Below are 20,810 nucleotides of genomic sequence, written 5' to 3' on the forward strand. Positions count from 1 at the left end.
ACTGCTCGATACATAGTATTTCTCCTCAGACACTTGACCATTAATGACATTAATCCACCAATTCACTGACCTTCAGTTATACTTCAAAATGTTTACCCTAATCAATGCTGCTAAAACCTTTATCTTGATGTTCTCCTTTACACTTGACATCCATTGCACTTCTGTCCGTCCTGGGAGACGGATCCTCACATGTGGCTCTCTCTGAGGTTTCTACGTTCTTTTTTCCCTGTTAAAAGGGTTTTTAAGTAGTTTTTCCTTACTCTTGTTGAGGGTTAAGGGCAAAGGATGTCACACCATGTTAAAGCCCTATGAGACAAATTGTGATTTGTGAATATGGGCTATACAAATAAAATTTGATTGATTTGATTGATGCATCACATTAGGTCAGTGCTGCACAGGGCCGCATCAAGTCGAACGCACCTGATGAGTAACAACAATGGACCTCATTCACTAACATGTGCACAGAAATGTTCTTACGCAGACAAGAAGTGCGTACAATCACCGCCGGATTCATGACACGTGCGCACCAGGCGATTTTGTTCTCACCACCTTGCGTATGTTTGTGAATCAGAACCATTCTAAATCGACAGGCTCGTTTCCGCTCTCTGCAATTAGCATACTGCCACGCCTCTATTTGTCCATATAAGGACATCCGTCTGTCATGAAGAGGGCGCTGTGCTAAACAGTTGAAGTTATAAAAGACGCCTGGGCTGTAATAACTGAGGCGGTGAATGCTGTGTCCTGCACAGAGCTGAGCACTGGAGCTGTGGACATGTCTCTTAGATGCACCACGACGTGGACTCTGCTGAATAATTATATCATCTCAGGATCAGACACATGAAGGTTCGGTCGTCCTCTGTCTCTGTCGGAGTCTGTTTCCTCCTCACCCCCCCTCTGACCTGCGCTCACTTTACACTTTAACAATAATAACTGATCACAAGTTATTAGGACACGTTCAGGACTGATGTCCACTTTGTGTTGGTTTGATTCTCTACAGTTTATGAAACACAAGTTTAACCTGCTACACAACACGAGAAGTGACGCACACAGTCAGGACATCAGGGTTAAAGTGACGGAATGATCGGGAGTCAAAATCCGACATTATCGATTAATAACTGAATACATGTGATTATCAGTTCGTCTGAAGAGGGACAGAAACGAGCAGACACACACACACACACCTACAGACAGAGGAGTTCCTCCTGCAGATTATGACGCAAGTGTTTTAACTTCATTGTTGCATAAGAAGCGACGCCCCATTTATCCAGAAACATAAATATGAATTCAGCAGGATTAAAACGAGGTAATTTACACAATGTTTTAAGCCTAAAAGTCCAGCAGCTTGCGGACTTTGCATTTCCGATGGTCCCTGAACGCATCTCGACGGAAGATATCAGAGATTGTGAGGCTTTAAAACAGTGTAAATGACCTTGTTTCGATTCTACTGACTCGGGAGATGTATGGAGGCATGTTACTTTTTTTCTGTAGTTTTATTATGTCTCCACTGACTTACAATTGTATTGGATTCTGCTCTGACAGTGTTTTGTGGACTCAAGAACCCCCCCCCCTTTAAGTCAGTGCTGTGCAGTGAAACATTTCACTTCATGTTTCACTGACGTGTCACAGGTTACCTGAGTGACTCCAGTTCTTCAAGTGGTTCTTCTGACAATGTTTTAATCAAAACTTGAAAAAATGTTTTTCCACAGAATCAATAGTATTTATTTTTACTTTAACAAATAAACTTAAACGATCAGATGAAAACTGAAAATATAAATTATCAATCAATTATCAATAAGATCTGACTGAAGGCTTCATGTTTCTGATACAAAAAACTTGAAATAAAAAAGTTTCAGCAGCAAAAGTCATCTGATGGTGATGTCACTGGTGACGTCAGATGTAGAGGGGGTGGTACTGGCGGTGGGTGAGTCTCTTCCTGCAGGTAGGACACGTGTGTGATGATGTCAGAGCGTCTCTCAAACACTGACTGCAGAACACGTGACCACATTTAGTGGAAACAACCAATCGGCCGCTGTCTACAATCTGTGGAGGATACAACCAATCAGAGCTCAGGATCCTTCATGATGTTCAGGTGTATCACAGGTGTGTTAGGCCCAAGATATACTTGCTGTTCAACGACGCGTAAGCGCAGACAACCGGCTGTGTCGTGAACGTTATTGTTCACATACTTGCTTAGGTACTGCTTGTTACTGGACGATTCCAGTAGAGGGCTCAGTGTTCCGCTCTATAATCTGTTGAGTCAGATCTTTCTGCCACTTTCGTATTCGCGTGGGGTAAACATAAACAAACATGAACATCTGTCCGGAGGAACCCGAGGACGTCCACATTTGGTAAATGATAGAATCAAGACAGAAAAAAACGACAACACATCACACAAAGTGTGTGTAATTCTGGACCTGGTTACACGCCATCTCTGTTGCTGACGACGTGCTCCTGACGCCCCCGTCAACGACTCACTACTGCCCTGAACTTTATGTAGGTTCTGCATCTTGCAAACCCGATGCATTCATTTCTAAGGACGAGCACAAGCAATGCACCAAAAGGACGCAGGTTACGTGAAGCAGCCATCTTACGTTAGCCTACGCGTCGTTAACTGCAAGTATGTTCTGAGGCCGTGTCTCACCTCAGAGTACGAGTCCAGACAAACAGGACAACTGATCGTCCCCGGAGTCGACCTGAAACAAACAGATTCTGTCAGTAAGGATGAGACTAATACCTGGCTCTGATACAAAGATAATATAATGATGGATCGATCTAATACCTGGCTCTGATACAAAGATAATATGATAATGGATAAGTCTAATAGGTCTAATACCTGGAGGTGTGCACAGAGGACATGGTGGCAGGGTTGAGGACAGGGAGCGTGTCCTCGTCTTCATCACTGCTGACGATGTAACTCTCACCTGTGGGGACTCTCCTGTTCTGAGGACCTGATGGAAGACACCAAAGATGTTTTAATGTCCCGGTCATTAAAATGTAGTAGAACATGTCAGTAGATTCACAATAAAACATTTTACCTTCGTCCACCAGCTGGAAGAAAAAAGAAGCAAGAAGAATCAACACGTGACAATCACTTAGTGATTTTTTTGATTATTAGATTATTGACACTAATCTGAGGAAGAAAGACTGACTAGACTAATTGACTAGTTGATTGACTCGTTGACTGACTGACTAGTTGACTCGTTGTTACCAGCACTGAGTCGTTGTTTGTGAGGTCGACCACAGCAGCTTCTGATCCTTCACAGGTCAGATCCACCACCTCCTCCACACCTGAACACACCAGTTATTGATAAATACATCAGTTACTGATACACCCTGTGTTACAAATCAGTAACTCATTGATCAGATGTTATCTGTGGCAGTATTGATCTGTACTCACTGTCCTCAGCGTTGTCCATCACATCAATGGTCTCTGTGGAGGGGGGAGTGTCACCATCAGGTGTGCTGCTAACATCAGCCATCCTGCTAGCCACTCTGTTAGCGTTAGCCGCTCTGCTGTTCTTGGTGCTGGGTCGGGAACAAACAGGACTTCCTGTGCTCCTCCTCTTCCTGTGAGCCTGAAAAAGAGACGACATCACACTAGAGGGTGGGGTTTATCCACTAGAACAGTTACTGCTGATTGGTCATCATATCTGACTCCTCATTTGAAACAAAACTGTTTGAGTGAACGACCACTAACTTTCCAATCAGTAGTTAAAGTTCAATCAATAATACACGAGTCAAGTGATTTCAAGGCAATTGGTAGTTCATCCAATTAGCTGTGGCTCAGGGGATCGATCGGGTCGTCCACAAAACACAAGAACAGTGGTTCAATCCCAGTCTCGCCAATTATGTGTCTTTAGTATCATTGCGATATCAACATGTGCAATATACGTATCGCAAAAGACTTGAACTGCGATAAATGTTCCATGTGCCATGTAAATATATTTGGCCAATGAGATGGAGCCCTGCTGCCCGAGATAATAAACTAAAGATATTCAGAAAATTGACCCTTTTTCCATCAATGAATCATTGTTGGAAGAAGAGAATCAAGAGAGAATAGACGACTGGGAGGCGGCTCCTTCAAATCTCGCTGCGCCTCTTCGAGACAAAATTCTTCTGTGGAAACTTCTAGTGATCATGTCCGCCCCCCCGAGTTAAATTCATCACTATGAGCGGTTGCTTATATAAAATAATTGTGTAGCTTATTTATGATCCCAGAACATGAGGGTCTCTCTCTCTCTCTCTCTCTCTCTCTCTCTCTCTCTCTCTCTCTCTCTCTCTCTCTCTCTCTCTCTCTCTCTCTCTCTCTCTCTCTCTCTCTCTCTCTCTCTCTCTCTCTCTCTCTCTCTCTCTCTCTCTCTCTCTCTCTCTCTCTCTCTCTCTCTCTCTCTCTCTCTCTCTCTCTCAAGTATGTGTGAGTGTTTGTGTATTTTCTCAAACTTCTCTACTTTCTTTCTAACTGTGTATATTGTATGATTGTGCAGTAGCTGTTAGTGGTTGTGTTGTTAGTGTGTCTGTGGTTGATTGGCGGACAGTGAGCCGTGTTTCCTGGCAGCAATGGCGTCCTCTGGGCTGCTGCCTCTGTCGCTGATTCCAGTGTCTCTGCGGGCGGTGTGTTCCATCTGTGTCCGGGGTCCCCCCGTTTATTTCCAGCCAGGCACTGGAGCAGGCGCTTCGGGAAGATGGCGAGTGGTTTCTGGTCAGTGAGTCTGGGATGTAAAGATTCAATCAATCTCTGCGGAGACGGGTCTTTATGTTCCTGGACTCTCCGACCAAAACTCTGGAGGTTTCATTCCGGGTCAAACATGAGGACGGTTCTACATGGTCTCTGCAGGCTAAGGAAATGCTTTGAGTGTGGAGATGTGGGTCATGAGCAGATCTCCTGTCCCCACAGCAGCCCCAGCGGGCCCTGCTGCCGGGGTAGAGGAGGCTGTTCCCCTGGAGCACAGCGAGGCAGGCGGCTCCACTCGCGCTGTCAATGGTACCACGGTACCTCTGTGTTCGAGTCCACGGGTGTTAGTGGCCCGGAAGAACCCGTCATTGATCTGAATATCTCATATCTTTATTATCTAGGGCAGCAGGGCATCTAATTGGCCAAATATATTGACATGTAGAGCGTCAATATGTATATAATATATGAATATATATAACATGTATATTGCGAATGTTGATATCGCGATAACGATAAAATATATTTTTTACATATTGAATATGTATTCAATATGTTAAAAATCTAATATATAACAAATAATCCTAGTTCATTAAAACCTAAATAGAGCCTGTTAACCAATCAGAGGCATGATGATGACGCCAGAGTCGTGACAAAGGTGTCACTGTGATGATGTCACAGTCGTGATGATGATGTCACTGTGATGATGTCAGAGTCGTAACTTATTGAAGTGAATTGATGAAACATGTTCAGCACATCAAAATCTAAGTATCAGAGAAGAAGAAAACTCACAGAACTGCTCATGTCATCAGAGGCACACGGACGCTAAGGACAGCAGGGCGCTGAAGACACCAGGATTCTGAGGACGCAAGGACACTGAAGACACCAGGACGCTGAAGACACCAGGACGCTGAGGACGCAAGGACACTGAAGACACCAGGACGCTGAAGACACCAGGATTCTGAAGACACCAGGACGCTGAGGACGCAAGGACACTGAAGACACCAGGACGCTGAAGACACCAGGACGCTGAAGACACCAGGACGCTGAAGACACCAGGACGCTGAGGACAGAAACTGACACATCAGATACTCATCACATTAAACTGATCAGGGTTCAAACAGCACCTTCAGAGAATTGATTCAGGATCATGGGCCATCAGTTAGCCTCGGGCTAAAGGCTCATTTAAACTCAACGTTACATTACGTTACTATGTGAACTGACCGTCTTCTATTTGTACTCTGGATTCATTTTGTTCGTATATTTGCTCAATAAAACTTACAGATACAAAACCAATAGCCAATAGTTCAAGTGAGACGATCACACAGTGTTGCCAGTTGTACAATAATTATCGTATTTGTACGATACTTTCCCCCTCTGTACGATCAATAATGCTCTGGTCGTGTACGATTTTTTACTCAAATTACAATAATTTTAAGCTTCTGGTACGATACTTCAACATTTCCCATCAGGCAACGCTGCGACCATAGGAAATGAGGAAGAAATGTCAACAATGGTGGAAGTTTTACAGGAGAAGAAACTACAGGATCAGTAAGAAGAGGCGAAGAAGAAGAGGAAGTAGAAACTTCTTCACAACCTCCTCGTCGTCATTTGTTGTCGTCACAAACTCTGCGCTGCCCTCTACTGGATGTATGGTTCAATGCCAACGTAAAGGACGTATGTTCGCATGTGGACATCGTTTAAACTCTTTTCCTACGAATAGGAGCGTTTCACTTTAACTGTTTGAGCGTAGCTACTGTTAGCTAGTAGCTGCTGTGCTAACATCGGTCGCTATTTAAGACGTTTTCATGTTTAATGTTTTAATAAACACGTGAACTGAGCTGGAATGAGTCAAAGAGTTTGGACGGAAACAGTTTTGAACACAAGCCTGAAGCAGTAGTTAGCCGTTAGCTTACCTAGCTCCCCTCAGTGGACCGGTGAGACGACACAGGAAGCAGCTGCAGGTTTATTCCCTAACGAACATTTACTCCCGCCGATCAGCTGATGCTAATATTAGCCGCTACCGCCGCCGCTTCCGGAACTTCTTCTTCGCTGACATAAATGATACACTTACACCAGCGTCGGCGCCCCCTGCTGCCTGTTAGCGTGAAGTACAGGTTGATTCACAGCAGCTCCTCAGATGATTTTGATCAATAACAAAGATTATTAATATTAATTAAAGCATATCAATAAATTGACGAGTGATAATTTGTTATGTGATTATCGATTATTGATTCAGATCATAAGTTATTGATGTGAACATTAAATCTGCTGTGTGTGTATCTGTACCTGGATCACATGTCACAGACCCACAACCAGTTTACCTTTGCAAAGTCTAAGAGAGTCAAACCGCGCAAGGTAAATAAAACTATTATTATTATTGTTAATAATGTTATTGTTCACCTTGGGTTCTCATACTACACCTGTACAGATTAATACTACACCTTTACGGTCTAATACTATAGCTTTACAGACTAATACTAAACCTGTACAGACTAATACTAAACCTGTACAGACTAATACTACAGCTTTACCAACTAATACTACACCTGTACGGCCTAATACTACAGCTTTACAAACTAATACTACAGCTTTACCAACTAATACTAAACCTGTACGGTCTAATACTACAGCTTTACAAACTAATACTAAACCTGTACGGCCTAATACTACAGCTTTACCAACTAATACTAAACCTGTACGGCCTAATACTACAGCTTTACCAACTAATACTAAACCTGTACGGTCTAATACTACAGCTTTACCGACTAATACTAAACCTGTACAGACTAATACTACAGCTTTACAAACTAATACTAAACCTGTACGGCCTAATACTACAGCTTTACCAACTAATACTAAACCTGTACGGTCTAATACTACAGCTTTACCGACTAATACTACACCTGTACGGCCTAATACTACAGCTTTGCCAACTAATACTACACCTGTACGGTCTAATACTACAGCTTTACCGACTAATACTACACCTGTATGGTCTAATACTTCATTCATCTGTATGAAGGTTTCTGTTTGTCACTGAGCTGAAAGCTGAAAGGTCACAATATTATGAACAACTCCCTGTTTAAACACTGAACGAGCAGGTGAACGTCTATGTAACTGGTTCTTTATTTGTTGGTGTGTTGACAGGGACCTGCTGCAGAGAGAAAAACTCTTAAGAACAACAGGTTTGTCGGCTCCACTTCCTGTTATGTTGTCACTGTCACAGGAAGAACAGGTGATAGGTGAGTCGAAGCTGATTCAACTGAGTCCAGCTCCGATCCGACCTTTCCTTAAAACAAGAGACTTCTCCCTCCCCTCCTCCCCCATCCAGGCAGGAGGGGGAGAAGACTTCCCTCCTCCCTACCCTACTCCCCTCTGCTGGGGGGGAGGTTCTGCAGGTCCTCCCCATCCTCAGGTCAGTCCAGGCTGTGGGTGGAAGCTGCTCTGCAGAGAAGCAAAAACCTCCAACATGCCAACACCACACCAGAACGCCCCTCGCCAGCTTCACGCCACCCACAGGGGTGGAAGGTGGAGTAGGAGAAGGAAGAGGAAGAGGAGGAGGGGGAGGAGGAAGAGTGGAGTTACTGTCAGCTGACACCCTGCAAGTGTTTCAGGTCTGAAGAGTTCGTTCAGGTTTCAAACTTTCTCACTGAACAGGGAAAATCTGTGAATATTGATGATGTTGTTGGTTCATATTAAAATGTATAAATATAAATATTCATATTTACCATGGTAACAATATGATATTTGTATTAATATTGATAATAATATAACTTATTTGTCTAGATTTAGAAGTAAGAAGTTCTGGGTCGTCCAGACCTTGATGTTCTTGAGACGTTCCTGAAGTTGGACTAAGTGATTAGATTGATCAGGCTTCATATATGTACAGCTGTGTGTCGTCTGCGTAACAGTGGAAGTGTACGAGGTGCTTTCTGATGATGTTGCCTAAAGGGAGCAGATATAAGGTGAAGAGTATCGGTCCAAGGACAGAACCCTGTGGAACTCCATGACTAACTTGTGTGTGCATGGAGGAGTCATTGTTAACATGAACAAACTGAAATCTGTGATAAATATGATTTAAACCAGTCTAATGTTCCTTTGATCCCTACATGTTGTTCCAGTCTCAGCATGTGGTACGTAGCCAGTTAACAAAGACATATAAATCTGATTTAATATAAAACTGTCAATTAGGGGGGAAACTTCCTTAAAAGTCCAGTTGGGACAAAGTCCAATAGACAAGTTGTTGGTTCAGAGGATGAAACTAGTGACGTCAGTTCAGAAGATCAATAAAAGAAAAGCGGTCCAGATATAAATCTGGTGCTACAGGTGGTTCTATGGTTTCTGGACTAGACCATGTATCTGTGCTGTTCATGGGGAGGAGGTGGTGGATCGTTTACCTGACGGTTATAATATTATTTGTTAAAAAGTTAATGAAATGATTGCTCCTCAGAGGAATAATAATAATAATTATTTTATTTAGTATAGCACCTTTCACAGAAACAAAATTCACAAAGTGCTTCACAAGAATAAAAAGTTAACACATATACACATAGAATATATATGTACATTTAAAATACATATATATACACACATATACATAAACATGTAAAATAAAGCAATAAAAACAGTAGCCATATGGTAAAAATATTTTTTTAATAAAATACCTTAAAAAGAATCAGACAGGGTAAGGGTGCCAAACAAAGGCACGATCCCCTTTTGTTTTTAATCGAGTTCGGGGGACAGCCAGTTTACCCTCGTCAGAAGACCTAAGTGACCTACTGGTGATATAGGGATGAAGACGGTCACAATATACTCCGGTGCCAGACCATGCAGGGCTCTATGAGTTAAAACAAGGACCTTAAAGTGGATCCTAAACCTGTTAGGAAACCAATGTACAGAGGATAGAATAGGTGTTATGTGAGTCGTCAGGCATGACCTGGTTGGCATCTTGCAGCTGCATTTTGAATCAATTGAAGACGGTTGAAAGATGACTTATTGAGGCAGGTGAACAGGGAATTTTAGTAGCCAACGCTATGAAATGAAAGCGTGGATAATCATCTCCAGCTCAGGTTTTGATACAATAGACCTTAGTTTTACAATAATTCTTAACTGAAAAAAGCAAGAACGAGTCAAAGAATTAATATGTTGATCAAAATGCATTTCCTGATCAAAAATATCACCAAGATTTCTTAGGTTAGACCGTACAGCTGAGGAAAGGGACCCAATACACTCAGTCCTTAATGGGAACCAGGCAGTTGTTTAAGACAGACAGTTTGTTTTGCATTATCAGGCTTAAAAGACACATACAGCTGAATATCATCAGCGTAACAGTGATAGGATATATCTGTGAAATTGCTAATGATATGACCTAAGGGGAGCATATATATAGCAAATAATAAAGGACCCAAGACATAACCCTTTCGGCACACCACAGGAAAGAGCAGCAGTTTCAGACACGTATGGACCAAGTGACACAGAACAACTCCTATCAGAGAGATAGGAGGAAAAGCAGTCCAGGGCGCTCCCAGAGACACCCACCCACTGCCTAAGCCTTCCAATCATGATCCACCGTGTCAAAAGCTGCACTGAGATCGAGCAGCACCAACATGGAGCATTCACCCTTATCAGCAGACATCATAATGTCATTGGTGACTCTAAGAAGTGCAGTTTGAGTTGAATGCTTCTGGCGGAAACCCGATCGGAACTTTTCTAGGATTTTAGAAATAAATGGCAGCTTAGATATAGGCCTGTAGTTATTGGGGAGGTATGGATCAATGGGTTTTTTTCAGGCGCGGCTGAACACTTGCCTGTTTAAAATAGGCTGGGACACTGCCAGATTGCAGGGAGCTGTTGATAATAGAGGCCAGACATGGGCTAATGGACTCAAGTTAATTTTTTAGCATGGTTGTAGGTAGGATATCGACAGGACTGGAGGATGGTTTCATACTACCCACCAGATCGGGGAGGACTTGCAGGGAGATGGGAGAGAAAGAATCCAAAATTGATGGCCGACTTACACGAGTGGAGAGGGGAGTGGAGGAGGGGGTAATGCTAGCTCTAACATTTGTGATTTTATTTACTAAAAAAGAGCGAAAAATTAATGCAGTCCTTATTTAATAATATAGGCACCTCAGGAGGTGCAGGTTTATGGAGGGGACCAATCGCTTTTTAAAAGGAGCCACTTTGTCTAAAATGGAGGAGCAGTGTGTGTTAAAAGCTTGGATATGATAATCCACATCTGCATGGAGAGATAATGCTATGCTCGGATCAAAAGCTGCAGAAAACCTTTCAGCATTGAGGTGATTTAAGGTCTGAGAACAATTGAGCTGTTTACTGGGCAGAGAAACTAAGTCAAAAGACAGATTGAACAAAACACAATAATGATCAGTAACAGGTAGCTCTTCTGAGGAAATTGAGTGTGTTGAATGTTTAAACCCTGGGTCCAGACACGTGTTGAATAAAATTAAGAGACTCAGTGACATTAAGAAATCAGCAGCAAAACTGCAGGAGACGTCATCAACTTGAATATTAGAATCACCAACTAGAATAACTCTGTCCAACCTAATAGTAGAGGTTACAAAATCACTGAATGCGATATATAAAAGAACTGTAAAAACCAGGGGGCGGTACATTTAAATACAATAACATGGATTAGAAGACCAACTTTGGTTAACTGCAGAATAGATGGATCAGTAGAGCTGTGACTCTGTCAGCTACAGAGCGGTAGAGGTACCTAGGGTTGTTCTTATTTATTCTACTAATAATGAATAATAGGAGCTTCTGGGTTTCTAAGTGCCTTCTTGTAATTTATCAGACTATCTTTCCAGGCCAGGTTAAAATCATATTGACTGGTGGAACACCACTTCCTCTCCAGCTTGCGTGATCTTTTAAAACACGTGTTTGAGAATCAAACCATGGAGCTTATGTCCTCTGGTTTACTTTCTTCTTTTTTAGCAGGTGACACGGTTGTTTTTAATGAGGCTGCTGTTCTATTAACAAAGTTATCAACTAGTGTGGGAGTGAAGCTGTGATAACTTCTCTGTATTGTACTGACACATGGCTGTGAGGTAAGTGTAGAAGGATCAGTTCTTTAAATTTGTTCAGTTTTATCAGATAAACACACTGTAATAGAATTTCTGTCCTCAGGTATTCATGTTGTCCTAACCTGTCCGCTGTGTTGTCCACAAGCATTCTCCGTGTTGTCCTCAGTGTTAAATAAACATGGAAACATTCAAACATGTCCTGTGTTTCAGGTTCCACATGAGACCATCAGGTTACCCCTCTCATCGAGTGGCACCAGGTTTATTAACCCCAATACAAATCTATTTCACTGATCAATTCTCAAACCTGATTATTGATTATTTATTGGTGGACATTTTAGGGATGAAATATCAAGTGCGTGAGCAGAAATAAAACTGATCAGAAAACAGTAAATTATTTAAATCAATATTTTATCTGTTAACGTGATTAATGTGATCAATAACTGGACCTTCACATTAAAAGTCTGGGATGAGTTTGTTAGAAAAACCAACTGAAACTTTTATTTCATACATTTTAGATTTTATTTAGACAACGTTCATGAAAACAAACACTTCATCAGTTTATTTCTGTTTCCTGTCTGCTACTTCATGTTAGCATGAAGCTAACACTGGTACCGTACTAAATAAATAAAATGAGCCTGAACCAACAGTCTTCAGCATAAGCCACCTGTGACCAGGTGCATTGTGGGTACTGTATTGCTGAGCTGTGACCAGATGCAAAGGGAGCGCTCGTTTCGTGGCGAAGGGACATCCGGCCGGGCCCCGCAGAGTCTGCTTTAGGGCCAGACCTTCATAAACGCCACCGGCTGAACGGCCCACTGAGCCGGGACACCTGAACGCACCACGGCTAAGGGGAGGGAGAGAGACGGGGGTTGGGAGACGGGGGTTGGGAGACAGAGAGATTTTTTTAGAGGGTAACTTTCTTCCACCAATCTTAATAGAGTCCAGCAGAATGAAGAGAGGAACCAGATGTGAAGCTTTAAAAAAGGAAGACAACTTCTTTGTCTGCCCATAATGATAATGTTTCTCGACCAATCCTGAGTCAGTCTCAGCTGACCCAACCCTTTTTTGTTTGGGGCATGTCCCATCTGCTAACATGAAGGGTATATGACCTATACTGTAGCCAGCCACCAGGGGGCTGTCCAGATGATTTAACCCTAGGTTTAGTTTAGGGTTGGACCTTTAGTTGTAATGGCTAGGGTTAGGGGCTAGGGAATGTATTATGTTAATGAGTGTCCTCGCAACTATGGAGATACGTGTGTGTGTGTGTGTGTGTGTGTATTTACCTGTGTGTGTTGATCTAAGTGGAGGAGAAGGTCATGTGATCAACCTGGTTCATCTTCAGGTGGGTGTCGAGGATCTGACAAATCTCTTGGATGTTCGGGACGTAACCCGATTGAAGCTTCGACCAAACGGGAACATCTGAGAGACAGAGGGGACGATAATCATGGTAACACCAGGAAGTTACATTCAGAGAGGGGACGACTGGTACACCTTTTAGATCCCTTGAAATTAGGCTGCATTTACTGGACAAAACTCAGGTTTCCCGGCAAGATGGCAGAGGCAGCACACGTGCCGTAAACAGCTCCGTGTAGCAAACCTTGAAGACTGAATAATATCGACTTTTAAACTCACAAGAACGTTTCCCTGTTGCTCCCATGTAACATATATCAAGTGGATAAGACAAGTCATTCAGCATCCTGTAAGTGAACTCTGCCACTTTTAACCACAACATGTATGAAGCTAACGCTAACGCCAAGGCTAAGGCTCTCCTTACACATGACTACTGTGGAACAGAAAGCATGGAGACAAACGCAAAAGGAACTAGAAACCTTTTAACATCACCTTCCAAGCCACCAGTAAAGGGAGAGTTCACCCAAAAATGAAAATTCACTCATTATCTACTCAGCACTATGATGGCGGGGGGTGAAGTGTTTGAGTCCACTAAACACTTCTGTAGTTTCAGGGGTAAACAGTGTTGCAGCCATATCCGATACATAATTGAAGTAAACGTGACCCGTTCTTCAGACGTAAAAAACAGCAGAAAAGGGTTAGAATCTGAATTATGAAGACATTGATCCATCCAAAGAAGGACTTTGATTCCATGTAAGTTTGATGATAATCAGTGTTCGATTTGTGAAAATGACATTGAAACGACAGAACATATATTCTTCTCATGTGGTGTGGTACATTCATTCTGGGCTGATATTTACAAATGGAAAGAACAAATCCTTTTATTCTCATTACTTTGTGACTATCTTGTGTTCAGTACTTACCTTGAACTTTGTTGTGAAATGTTTATGTTCAGGAATTGTCTCTCTCTGTGTTCCCACTGGCATAATATCTATACCTCATTATTGTACTGAAGGTAAAGTTGCCATATTTGTTCAGTGCATTTTCTAAGTAATTGGAATGTAACTTTTTACATTTTCAGACCCACCGTTCAGTGTTGTCATATTTTGGACCAATCACACTCACCGTTCAGAGTGACCTCGAAGGCTCCAGTCGATAGGAAGTGAGTCTCCATCATGTTACAGAGGAAGAAGGCCATGAGACAGGAAAAGATCTGAACAAAATCAGTCATGTGAGGTTTCAGTTGTCACCATGGTAACCAGCTACAGCATCAGTTTCCATAGTAACGGAGGTAATAGATACCTTGTTGTCTTGACTCCAGACCCAGGCTCGAGGCGTCTGGAGACCGAGGAGCAGGAAGGGGTTCTGACCGCTGACGATCAGGAGGATGGAGACGAGCTTCAGGTAGGAGGTCATGTGACCGACACACCTGGGGGAGAGGGAGGGTTGAGATGGGCTGCACCTGAACAACGTGATGAAGATCATTTACCTTCACCAAGTTTAACATTCGAGGACGTTCATTACAGCTCACCTGTTGAAGGGGGTGGGGGGGTAGTTTTCTCCCTCGATGCGGACGTCCGGGTACAGTCTGCTGATGGTGAGAGAGTAGTCCTGGAACACTTTGCTGTAACCTCAGGAGATACTGAACAAGAGGAGACACCTCAGCTGATGACCTCTGACCTCTATACTTTCATCCTGAACAAAAGTACACTCAACAAAAATATAAACACTGTTTTTTTCACGAGTTCAATTCAAAGAACTACGATTTCTTCTTTGCACACAAAAGGCTTATTTCTCTTAAATGTGTTAATCTGTATTAGTGAGCACCTTCGTTAAAATAATCCATCGACCAAGTATCAAGATACCGATTAAAGAGCAGGATTATTGCACAGATGTGTCGTGGACTCGTCAAAATAAAAGGCTAAACTGTGCACTTCTGTACCCACAAGTTTCGAGGGAGCGTGTGATTGGCTAATTGCAGGATTGTCAACCAGAGCTACTGAATGTTAATTTCACTACTTTGTTTTATTGAAAACTGACAACTAGACAATATTTATTAAAATAAAGAGGCCATCTGATCAGTATTGATCAGTATTGATCAATACTCAACATACATGATCTCAGAGGGCTGTGAAGGTGGAGACCTGTCGGTATCAAAGAGAAACTCGCTGTTTTGATCATTGATCAGATGTGTTAGCTAGCCTGTTAGCCGTTAGCCACCATGCTAACGAACTCACCAGTACTGGAACCTGAGCACCGGGCCGGTGTACAGGGAGGGTTTGGCGGGTTTCTCGGGCTCTGTGGCCGAGGAGAGGCCGGGGCTGTCGGCTGGAGAGTGTCCGCGCTGAGGGCTCGATCTGCCGAGATACACGTCCCGGGCCGTGAGGGTGGTGAAGAGCAGCAGAGCCGCCAGGAGGCCCCCCTGACTGTACTCCGCCATGTTTGACTGAGTCACCGCTTCCGGTTCAACACTTCACAATAAAAGAGACGAAGAAAGGGGGTCTGTAAATTACACTGCAGTACAAACGCACAGACACACACAGAGACCCCCCCCCCCCTTTGCCCTTTTCTCATTTATCTGCCTTTTCTGAAAGTGTAATATATTATTATTATTATTATTACAAAGTGATGTGCTTTATTGAGCAAGTATTATAATTGTATGAATTTGGTGGTTTTCTGTTTCCGGTTAATCTGTTTTTTGATAACGTTTTTTTTTTATTCTACTATATCAGAATTATTAATAAGTAATTATTATGTATTATTTTATATAAATTATATAATGGTATGATCCTTATATACAGTCTATAATGGTATGATCTCTCTGTGACGGCTAACGTACGCGCCACGCGCGGGTACACGGTGTGACGTCTTAAGTGCGGGACGCTGCTTTGCCGGTGGATGGAGGGATGAAGGTGAAAGAAGAAAAATATGAAAGAATAAAAGATAAACTGACGTTTGACCGCTGACGTCACAAAGGTGCGTTCATCAGCCTTTTGTTCCGCTTGTGCTGAAGTTCGTTTCCGGTCGTTTTTCCTGTTGAGGGTTCAACTGAGTCTCTGCCTGAAATCCACCTTCAAACGTGTCAACATGTTTTCAGATGCAGACCACATCAGACCAGGTCCTGATCCAATCTGACAGTTTACTGAGAAGACTTTGAAACCACAGTTTGTGATTTATTTGTGAAAGAACTCAAAACGAGAAGGAAATACATGTCCAGTGTCAGAAAGTAAATCAGCAGGAAACAGAAGAGGAGCTGTTAAAGTGTGAGATCAGTTGTTTTATTCAGAATAAAAGCAAAACGTTCTGCATCACTTGGATGAGGAAATAAACAGACTCACACATTTACAAAGCAGTTCCAGTAAAAACCAGCAGGAGTAAAACGACAGGTAAATGTGAAAGAAAGCAGGGAAAAGGTGAACTACATGTCGGATTACATGTCTATATGTGTGATGTGTTCAGGTTCTTCGGTAACCCTCCTGTTCGTTTCTGTGTTTCAGGACTGAGGTGTGGCGGCGGGGGGATGGTTGTGACCATGCTGAGTGTTGGGGGGTTGGCGAGGTCCGGTTTCCTGGAGCTCCGCCTCCTGCAGCTTCCCGCTCGAGGAGTCTGTTCTGCTGTGATCCACAGGAAGTCACCTGCATGTGTCACCTGGTGTGCAGGTGCGAGTGTTGGTCCACCTTCAGCCCGCCACAGGCTACCTGTAAGGATGACGTCAGGTGTTGGCGGTGGTGATGTGGCGAATGATGCAGCAGGTGTGGTTACAGGTGCATCTGGCTGGTGCGGCAGCCTGGCGGACTCAGCTCCAGTTCACCTGTTTGAGCACTTCCTGGTGAGCGCGCAGCAGGTGAGCGGGTTGCCGTGGTGGCTGAGTATCGTAGCGGTGACGTTGTCAGTCAGGACGCTCATCACTCTGCCGCTTGCCGCCTACCAGCTGGTCATCATCTCCAAGGTCAGTTGAGGATGATGGCGTGCTGATACACCATCTGATCAGAGATCAATGTCAGTGTCTGTTGACATTTTTATCAATATACACTATAGATCAGTCATGTTATGAGCAGCTGATGAGTCTGAACAGAAACAACAACAATGGGTTTGATTATTGATTCCTCATCAATTTGAGTGTTTTAGTTCAGTCTCCATGACGATACAGATCCAACAAACAGGAAGTCAGTGACACACTCATGAAGTACCTGGTTGTCCATCATGGTAACTATAGTAACCTCCAGGTGATGTGCAGGTGGAGGCGCTGCAGGTGGAGATCTCTGAGCTGGCGAAGAGGCTTCGATACGAAGTTTCCGTCCGAGCAAGAGAGAGAGGCTGGACGGAAAAACAGAGCAGGTAACAAACAAACAAACAAAGCAATAAATAATCCAACAAACAAACAAACAAACACACGTGTTTCTCCACTGTTCTGTTTGTCTGTTGCTTTCTGTCATTCTCTGCTCTGGGATTCTCTGTGATTCTGTGTCCAGGTTCCAGTTCAAGAAGAACCTGCGTCGTATCGTTTCTCAGCTCTACGTCAGAGAGAACTGTCACCCCTTCAAAGCCAGTCTGCTGGTCTGGGTTCAGTTTCCTCTGTGGGTCAGTCTCTCTGTGGCGCTCCGAAACCTGAGCCTGCATCAGTCTGGTAAGTGTCTGGGTCAGAGTCTGGATCAGTCCTGGACCAGGACTTAAACCTGTGTATTATTTGTGCAGCGGTGCAGTGTGATTTGGCAGCAGGGGGCGCTCTGTGGTTCCCTGACCTTTCATCGCCTGACTCCACCTGGATCCTGCCGCTCGGTGTGGGACTCATCAACCTGCTTATCGTGGAGGTCAGTCAGTCTGTCATCAGTTGTGTGATCACATGACCTGTGACAGCAATGATCCAACTTCCGGTTTTCTTCTTTAGGTTTTTTCTTTGCAGAGACAGAATCCGACTCGTTTCCAGAAGCTGCTGCTGAACTTCATCCGAGGGTTTTCTGTCCTGATGGTTCCCATCGCTGCTACTGTCCCCTCGGTGAGTCCGTCCCTTTCTGCTTGTTGTTCTTCTTCTTGGTCCGGTCAAGGTGCATTAACGCCAAAGACTGCTGTACTTCTCTTCCTCGACCAGTGGTCGACCAGGTCGATGTCTAAAACCTTCACTGTCGATTCCTGTAACTCTCTGGACTCACTGGCTGCAGTTGCTCCGCAGATCAGTTGTGTGTGGTTGTCTGTTGTTCACACGCGCTGTGTGTCTGCAACTGGCGGCGGTGCTGCAGGTTTATCCCTAACTTTCCTTCAATAAAAGTGGGATTATGTACTAAATGATCTTTCACCTGAGTTTTAATGTTTATCTGATGAATTAATGTCACAAACATAAATGGCTGCAACACTTCCCGTGTGCATTTCAAAATAAATCCATTCTTTAAAAACAAAAAAAAGGGGTTTTGGGGCACCGTATAGCCAATTCCGACCCGCGGCCATGTATGCATGTCCTCCCCCCCCCCCTCTCTCTATCCCCTCTCACAAGCTTACTCTGTCCTATCCATTAAAAAGGTGAAAAAAAAGGGTTTTTATTGTGAAACATCTGCAGGAGTGGAGATGCATAGCTTCATTCTGTGTAGTACTGGTATTTATTTGAGTAAACAAGATTACACTTTTATACATGGAAATAATCATATTTATGACCATATTCAAGTCAAAGCCTCTGTAAAACAGCAGTAGCAGAACTCTGCAGAATATATAGTTGAACTGAGAAGATAAATATTGTGCATGGAACAGATGCTGTAAATATGAATTGATGGTGACCACTGTTCTAGAACAAATGCATGTGAGCAGGTTAGCATTAGTCCCCTCTGTGAGTGTGGTTATTGAAACAGTTTAGGTTTCTACAGTTTCATGTTCAGATCTGTTTACATTCCTCAGCATCACATGTTTATGTATGTACAGTCAGACACGTTACAGATATGTTTTTGTGTCTTACTCTGACTGAGGGTGCAGCTGTTCTCTGGGTCAGGATGAGTTCGCTATGAACTCTGGATATATGGAAAAAAAAAGAATTGCAGCTCCGCTCACTCCAGCACATTTCACAAGAAGTTTTATTGTGAAAGTCCTGCAGAGATGGTGCGTCTCTAACTTATGTGTGTGTTTTCTTTTTTACAGAGCTTGTCTCTGTACTGGTTCATCTCCAGTCTCATTGGATTCAGTCACAACCTCGTCCTTCGTTCTCCTGCGATTCACAAACTCCTCAAACGACCACTTCCTGGATCAGAGACTCCGTACAGAGACCTGCTTTCAGCCCTCGTCAACAAATACCGCAAATAAATACACAGTACTGCAAATCATATGGTGTGAAAAACACACATGAAGTATTTCACATTTGTGACCTGCTCCGCGTCCTCACATCAGAATGGACCAATGAGAAGAAACTATGTTTTATACAGGAAGTGATGTAAAGTCAATAAAACTCTATGTACAGTGAATCAACGTTCTGTTCAGATACATATGCTGTGATGTCAACAGGTGATGTCATCAGTTTGTCCTAAACATGTTTGATGCTCAGTTTCATCTTGTTCTGTCGTTTGAACTAACTTTACCTTGGACCGAGGATCACTTCCTGTTTCTCACTAAGCGTCCTGCAGAAAAACTAAACAATAGTTCGAGGTGGACTTGGTCCGACTGAGTCTTGATCTGCCGACGGCAGCAGGGGAGGAGTAAAAAAAACCCAGCCATCAAGTCAGACAGTTTTTTCTTCTAGTATCGTCGGTGAGACGAGAACAACAAACGATCTCACAGCATTTTTTAAATCCTTGTTTTTGAACAATGAACGACGTTGAACACTTTGTTTTAGCTGAACATTTTAACTGAAGTGAGGGAAACTCCATCGCCTAACTTCCTGTTACATGTTTGTTGAAACGATAGAAATCTGGAACTGAATCAGAGCGATGGAGGAAGTTTTATTTTGAATCTAAACCTCAGACTGAACGTCAGCCCCAGAGGAACAACCAATCAGAGGACAGCATTCCTCCATCGACTGATGTCAGTGAAGTCAAATGATAAAAACTGCGGTGGTTATGAGTGACCTCTGACATCAACACAGCTGCTGCTCATTGGATGTTTGATGGTGATGATACTGGGTGTCTTCCCTCAGGTCCTCAATGGGAGGAAGAAGATGGAGCTTCTTCCTGGAGACAAAGACCATTTGGTGATTCGGACCAGAGGAGGACCAGAGAGTACTTAATATGTTGTGTACTCATGTTATGTCTACTTATGTTTACACCGGGGATCAGAGAGAAATTACATGGGAACTGTTGGTTTCTCTATAAATTTTAAGGTCTTGAGCTTATAGATAAAGAGCTTTGAGATAATGTATATTATGGTTTGATGCTATACAAATAAAATTGAATTGAATTTCAATCCCGTCTATGTTCCCTTAAAATGTGGCTAAAATTGAATTCCTGAGAGCTACTGGTGGGAAGTTTAGAAACACGAACACATGCACAGATGTGTGTGTGTGCGTGTGTGTAGGACTCTATCTTGCCCAAGGGCACTTCGGCATGCAGATGGGTTATTTACATAATCTGCTTTCAGACTGAGCTCCTCAGTTCTCTGGATCTTCTCTGGAGGATCAGACTCAGTTTGTCTTCCTCCTCCTGAGCTCCTGTATAAAGTCTAGATCCAGGAGCAGTGTGAACACAGCAGAGGATCCTCCACTGATTCACTGAGTGAGTGGGGGTGGGGGGTGGGGGGGAGCTTCTAACACGGGACACAAACATGAAGAAACTAAA

The 20,810-nt window shown here is 43.2% G+C and overlaps 3 protein-coding genes across 8 annotated transcripts; 1 reads left to right on the forward strand and 2 right to left on the reverse strand.

Annotated features, from left to right (window-relative positions):
* Positions 1-1,586: 1,586 nt before the first annotated feature.
* Positions 1,587-6,737, reverse strand: rnf4 (ring finger protein 4). Of its 4 annotated transcripts, none has more exons than XM_034585099.1 (8): positions 6,586-6,737; positions 5,462-5,745; positions 3,398-3,575; positions 3,209-3,288; positions 3,036-3,048; positions 2,834-2,948; positions 2,642-2,693; positions 1,598-2,040 (listed from the first exon to the last, which is right to left on the reverse strand). In XM_034585099.1, the coding sequence occupies exons 2-8, from the start codon at positions 5,471-5,473 to the stop codon at positions 1,891-1,893; spliced, it is 600 nt and encodes a 199-aa protein (XP_034440990.1). In that variant the 5' UTR covers positions 5,474-5,745; positions 6,586-6,737; the 3' UTR covers positions 1,598-1,890. The 4 variants fall into 4 exon arrangements, with proteins under 4 accessions (XP_034440989.1, XP_034440987.1, XP_034440990.1 ...); XM_034585100.1 differs by having other exon boundaries at positions 5,462-5,732; positions 6,586-6,720; XM_034585098.1 differs by lacking the exons at positions 5,462-5,745; positions 6,586-6,737 and adding an exon at positions 3,733-3,933 and having other exon boundaries at positions 1,587-2,040; positions 3,036-3,045; positions 3,398-3,673.
* Positions 6,738-12,215: 5,478 nt separating this feature from the next.
* On the reverse strand, positions 12,216-15,532 carry selenot2 (selenoprotein T, 2). The gene is made up of 6 exons (XM_034585095.1): positions 15,303-15,532; positions 14,597-14,707; positions 14,368-14,494; positions 14,191-14,278; positions 12,999-13,134; positions 12,216-12,559 (listed from the first exon to the last, which is right to left on the reverse strand). Exons 1-5 carry the CDS (start codon positions 15,503-15,505, stop codon positions 13,013-13,015), a joined length of 651 nt encoding a protein of 216 aa, XP_034440986.1. The 5' UTR covers positions 15,506-15,532; the 3' UTR covers positions 12,216-12,559; positions 12,999-13,012.
* Positions 15,533-15,911: 379 nt separating this feature from the next.
* Positions 15,912-20,262, forward strand: LOC117761322 (cytochrome c oxidase assembly protein COX18, mitochondrial). Of its 3 annotated transcripts, XM_034585094.1 has the most exons (8): positions 15,912-16,041; positions 16,563-17,014; positions 17,303-17,403; positions 17,538-17,692; positions 17,761-17,876; positions 17,954-18,061; positions 19,186-19,382; positions 19,735-20,262. In XM_034585094.1, exons 2-7 carry the CDS (start codon positions 16,586-16,588, stop codon positions 19,345-19,347), a joined length of 1,071 nt encoding a protein of 356 aa, XP_034440985.1. In that variant the 5' UTR covers positions 15,912-16,041; positions 16,563-16,585; the 3' UTR covers positions 19,348-19,382; positions 19,735-20,262. The 3 variants fall into 3 exon arrangements, with proteins under 3 accessions (XP_034440985.1, XP_034440984.1, XP_034440983.1); XM_034585093.1 differs by lacking the exon at positions 19,735-20,262 and having other exon boundaries at positions 19,186-19,496; XM_034585092.1 differs by lacking the exon at positions 19,735-20,262 and having other exon boundaries at positions 15,924-16,045; positions 16,570-17,014; positions 17,761-17,878; positions 17,955-18,061; positions 19,186-19,515.
* The last annotated feature ends 548 nt before the right edge of the window (positions 20,263-20,810 follow it).

This window comes from Hippoglossus hippoglossus, chromosome 5 (genome assembly GCF_009819705.1).
Source record: "Hippoglossus hippoglossus isolate fHipHip1 chromosome 5, fHipHip1.pri, whole genome shotgun sequence".
NCBI lineage: Eukaryota > Metazoa > Chordata > Actinopteri > Pleuronectiformes > Pleuronectidae > Hippoglossus > Hippoglossus hippoglossus.

Coding starts and splice junctions, on each gene's coding strand:
- rnf4 (XM_034585096.1), bottom strand. CDS start 3,593: ATGTCGTCTCTTTTTCAGGCTCACAGGAAGAGGAGGAGCACAGGAAGT. Junction 3,289..3,397: donor GATGGACAACGCTGAGGACA/GTGAGTACAGAT, acceptor TGGTGTGTTCAG/GTGTGGAGGAGGTGGTGGAT. Junction 2,694..2,833: donor TCCTCTGTGCACACCTCCAG/GTATTAGACCTA, acceptor TGTTTGTTTCAG/GTCGACTCCGGGGACGATCA.
- LOC117761322 (XM_034585092.1), top strand. CDS start 16,586: ATGGTTGTGACCATGCTGAGTGTTGGGGGGTTGGCGAGGTCCGGTTTC. Junction 17,015..17,302: donor AGCTGGTCATCATCTCCAAG/GTCAGTTGAGGA, acceptor GGTGATGTGCAG/GTGGAGGCGCTGCAGGTGGA. Junction 17,404..17,537: donor TGGACGGAAAAACAGAGCAG/GTAACAAACAAA, acceptor TTCTGTGTCCAG/GTTCCAGTTCAAGAAGAACC.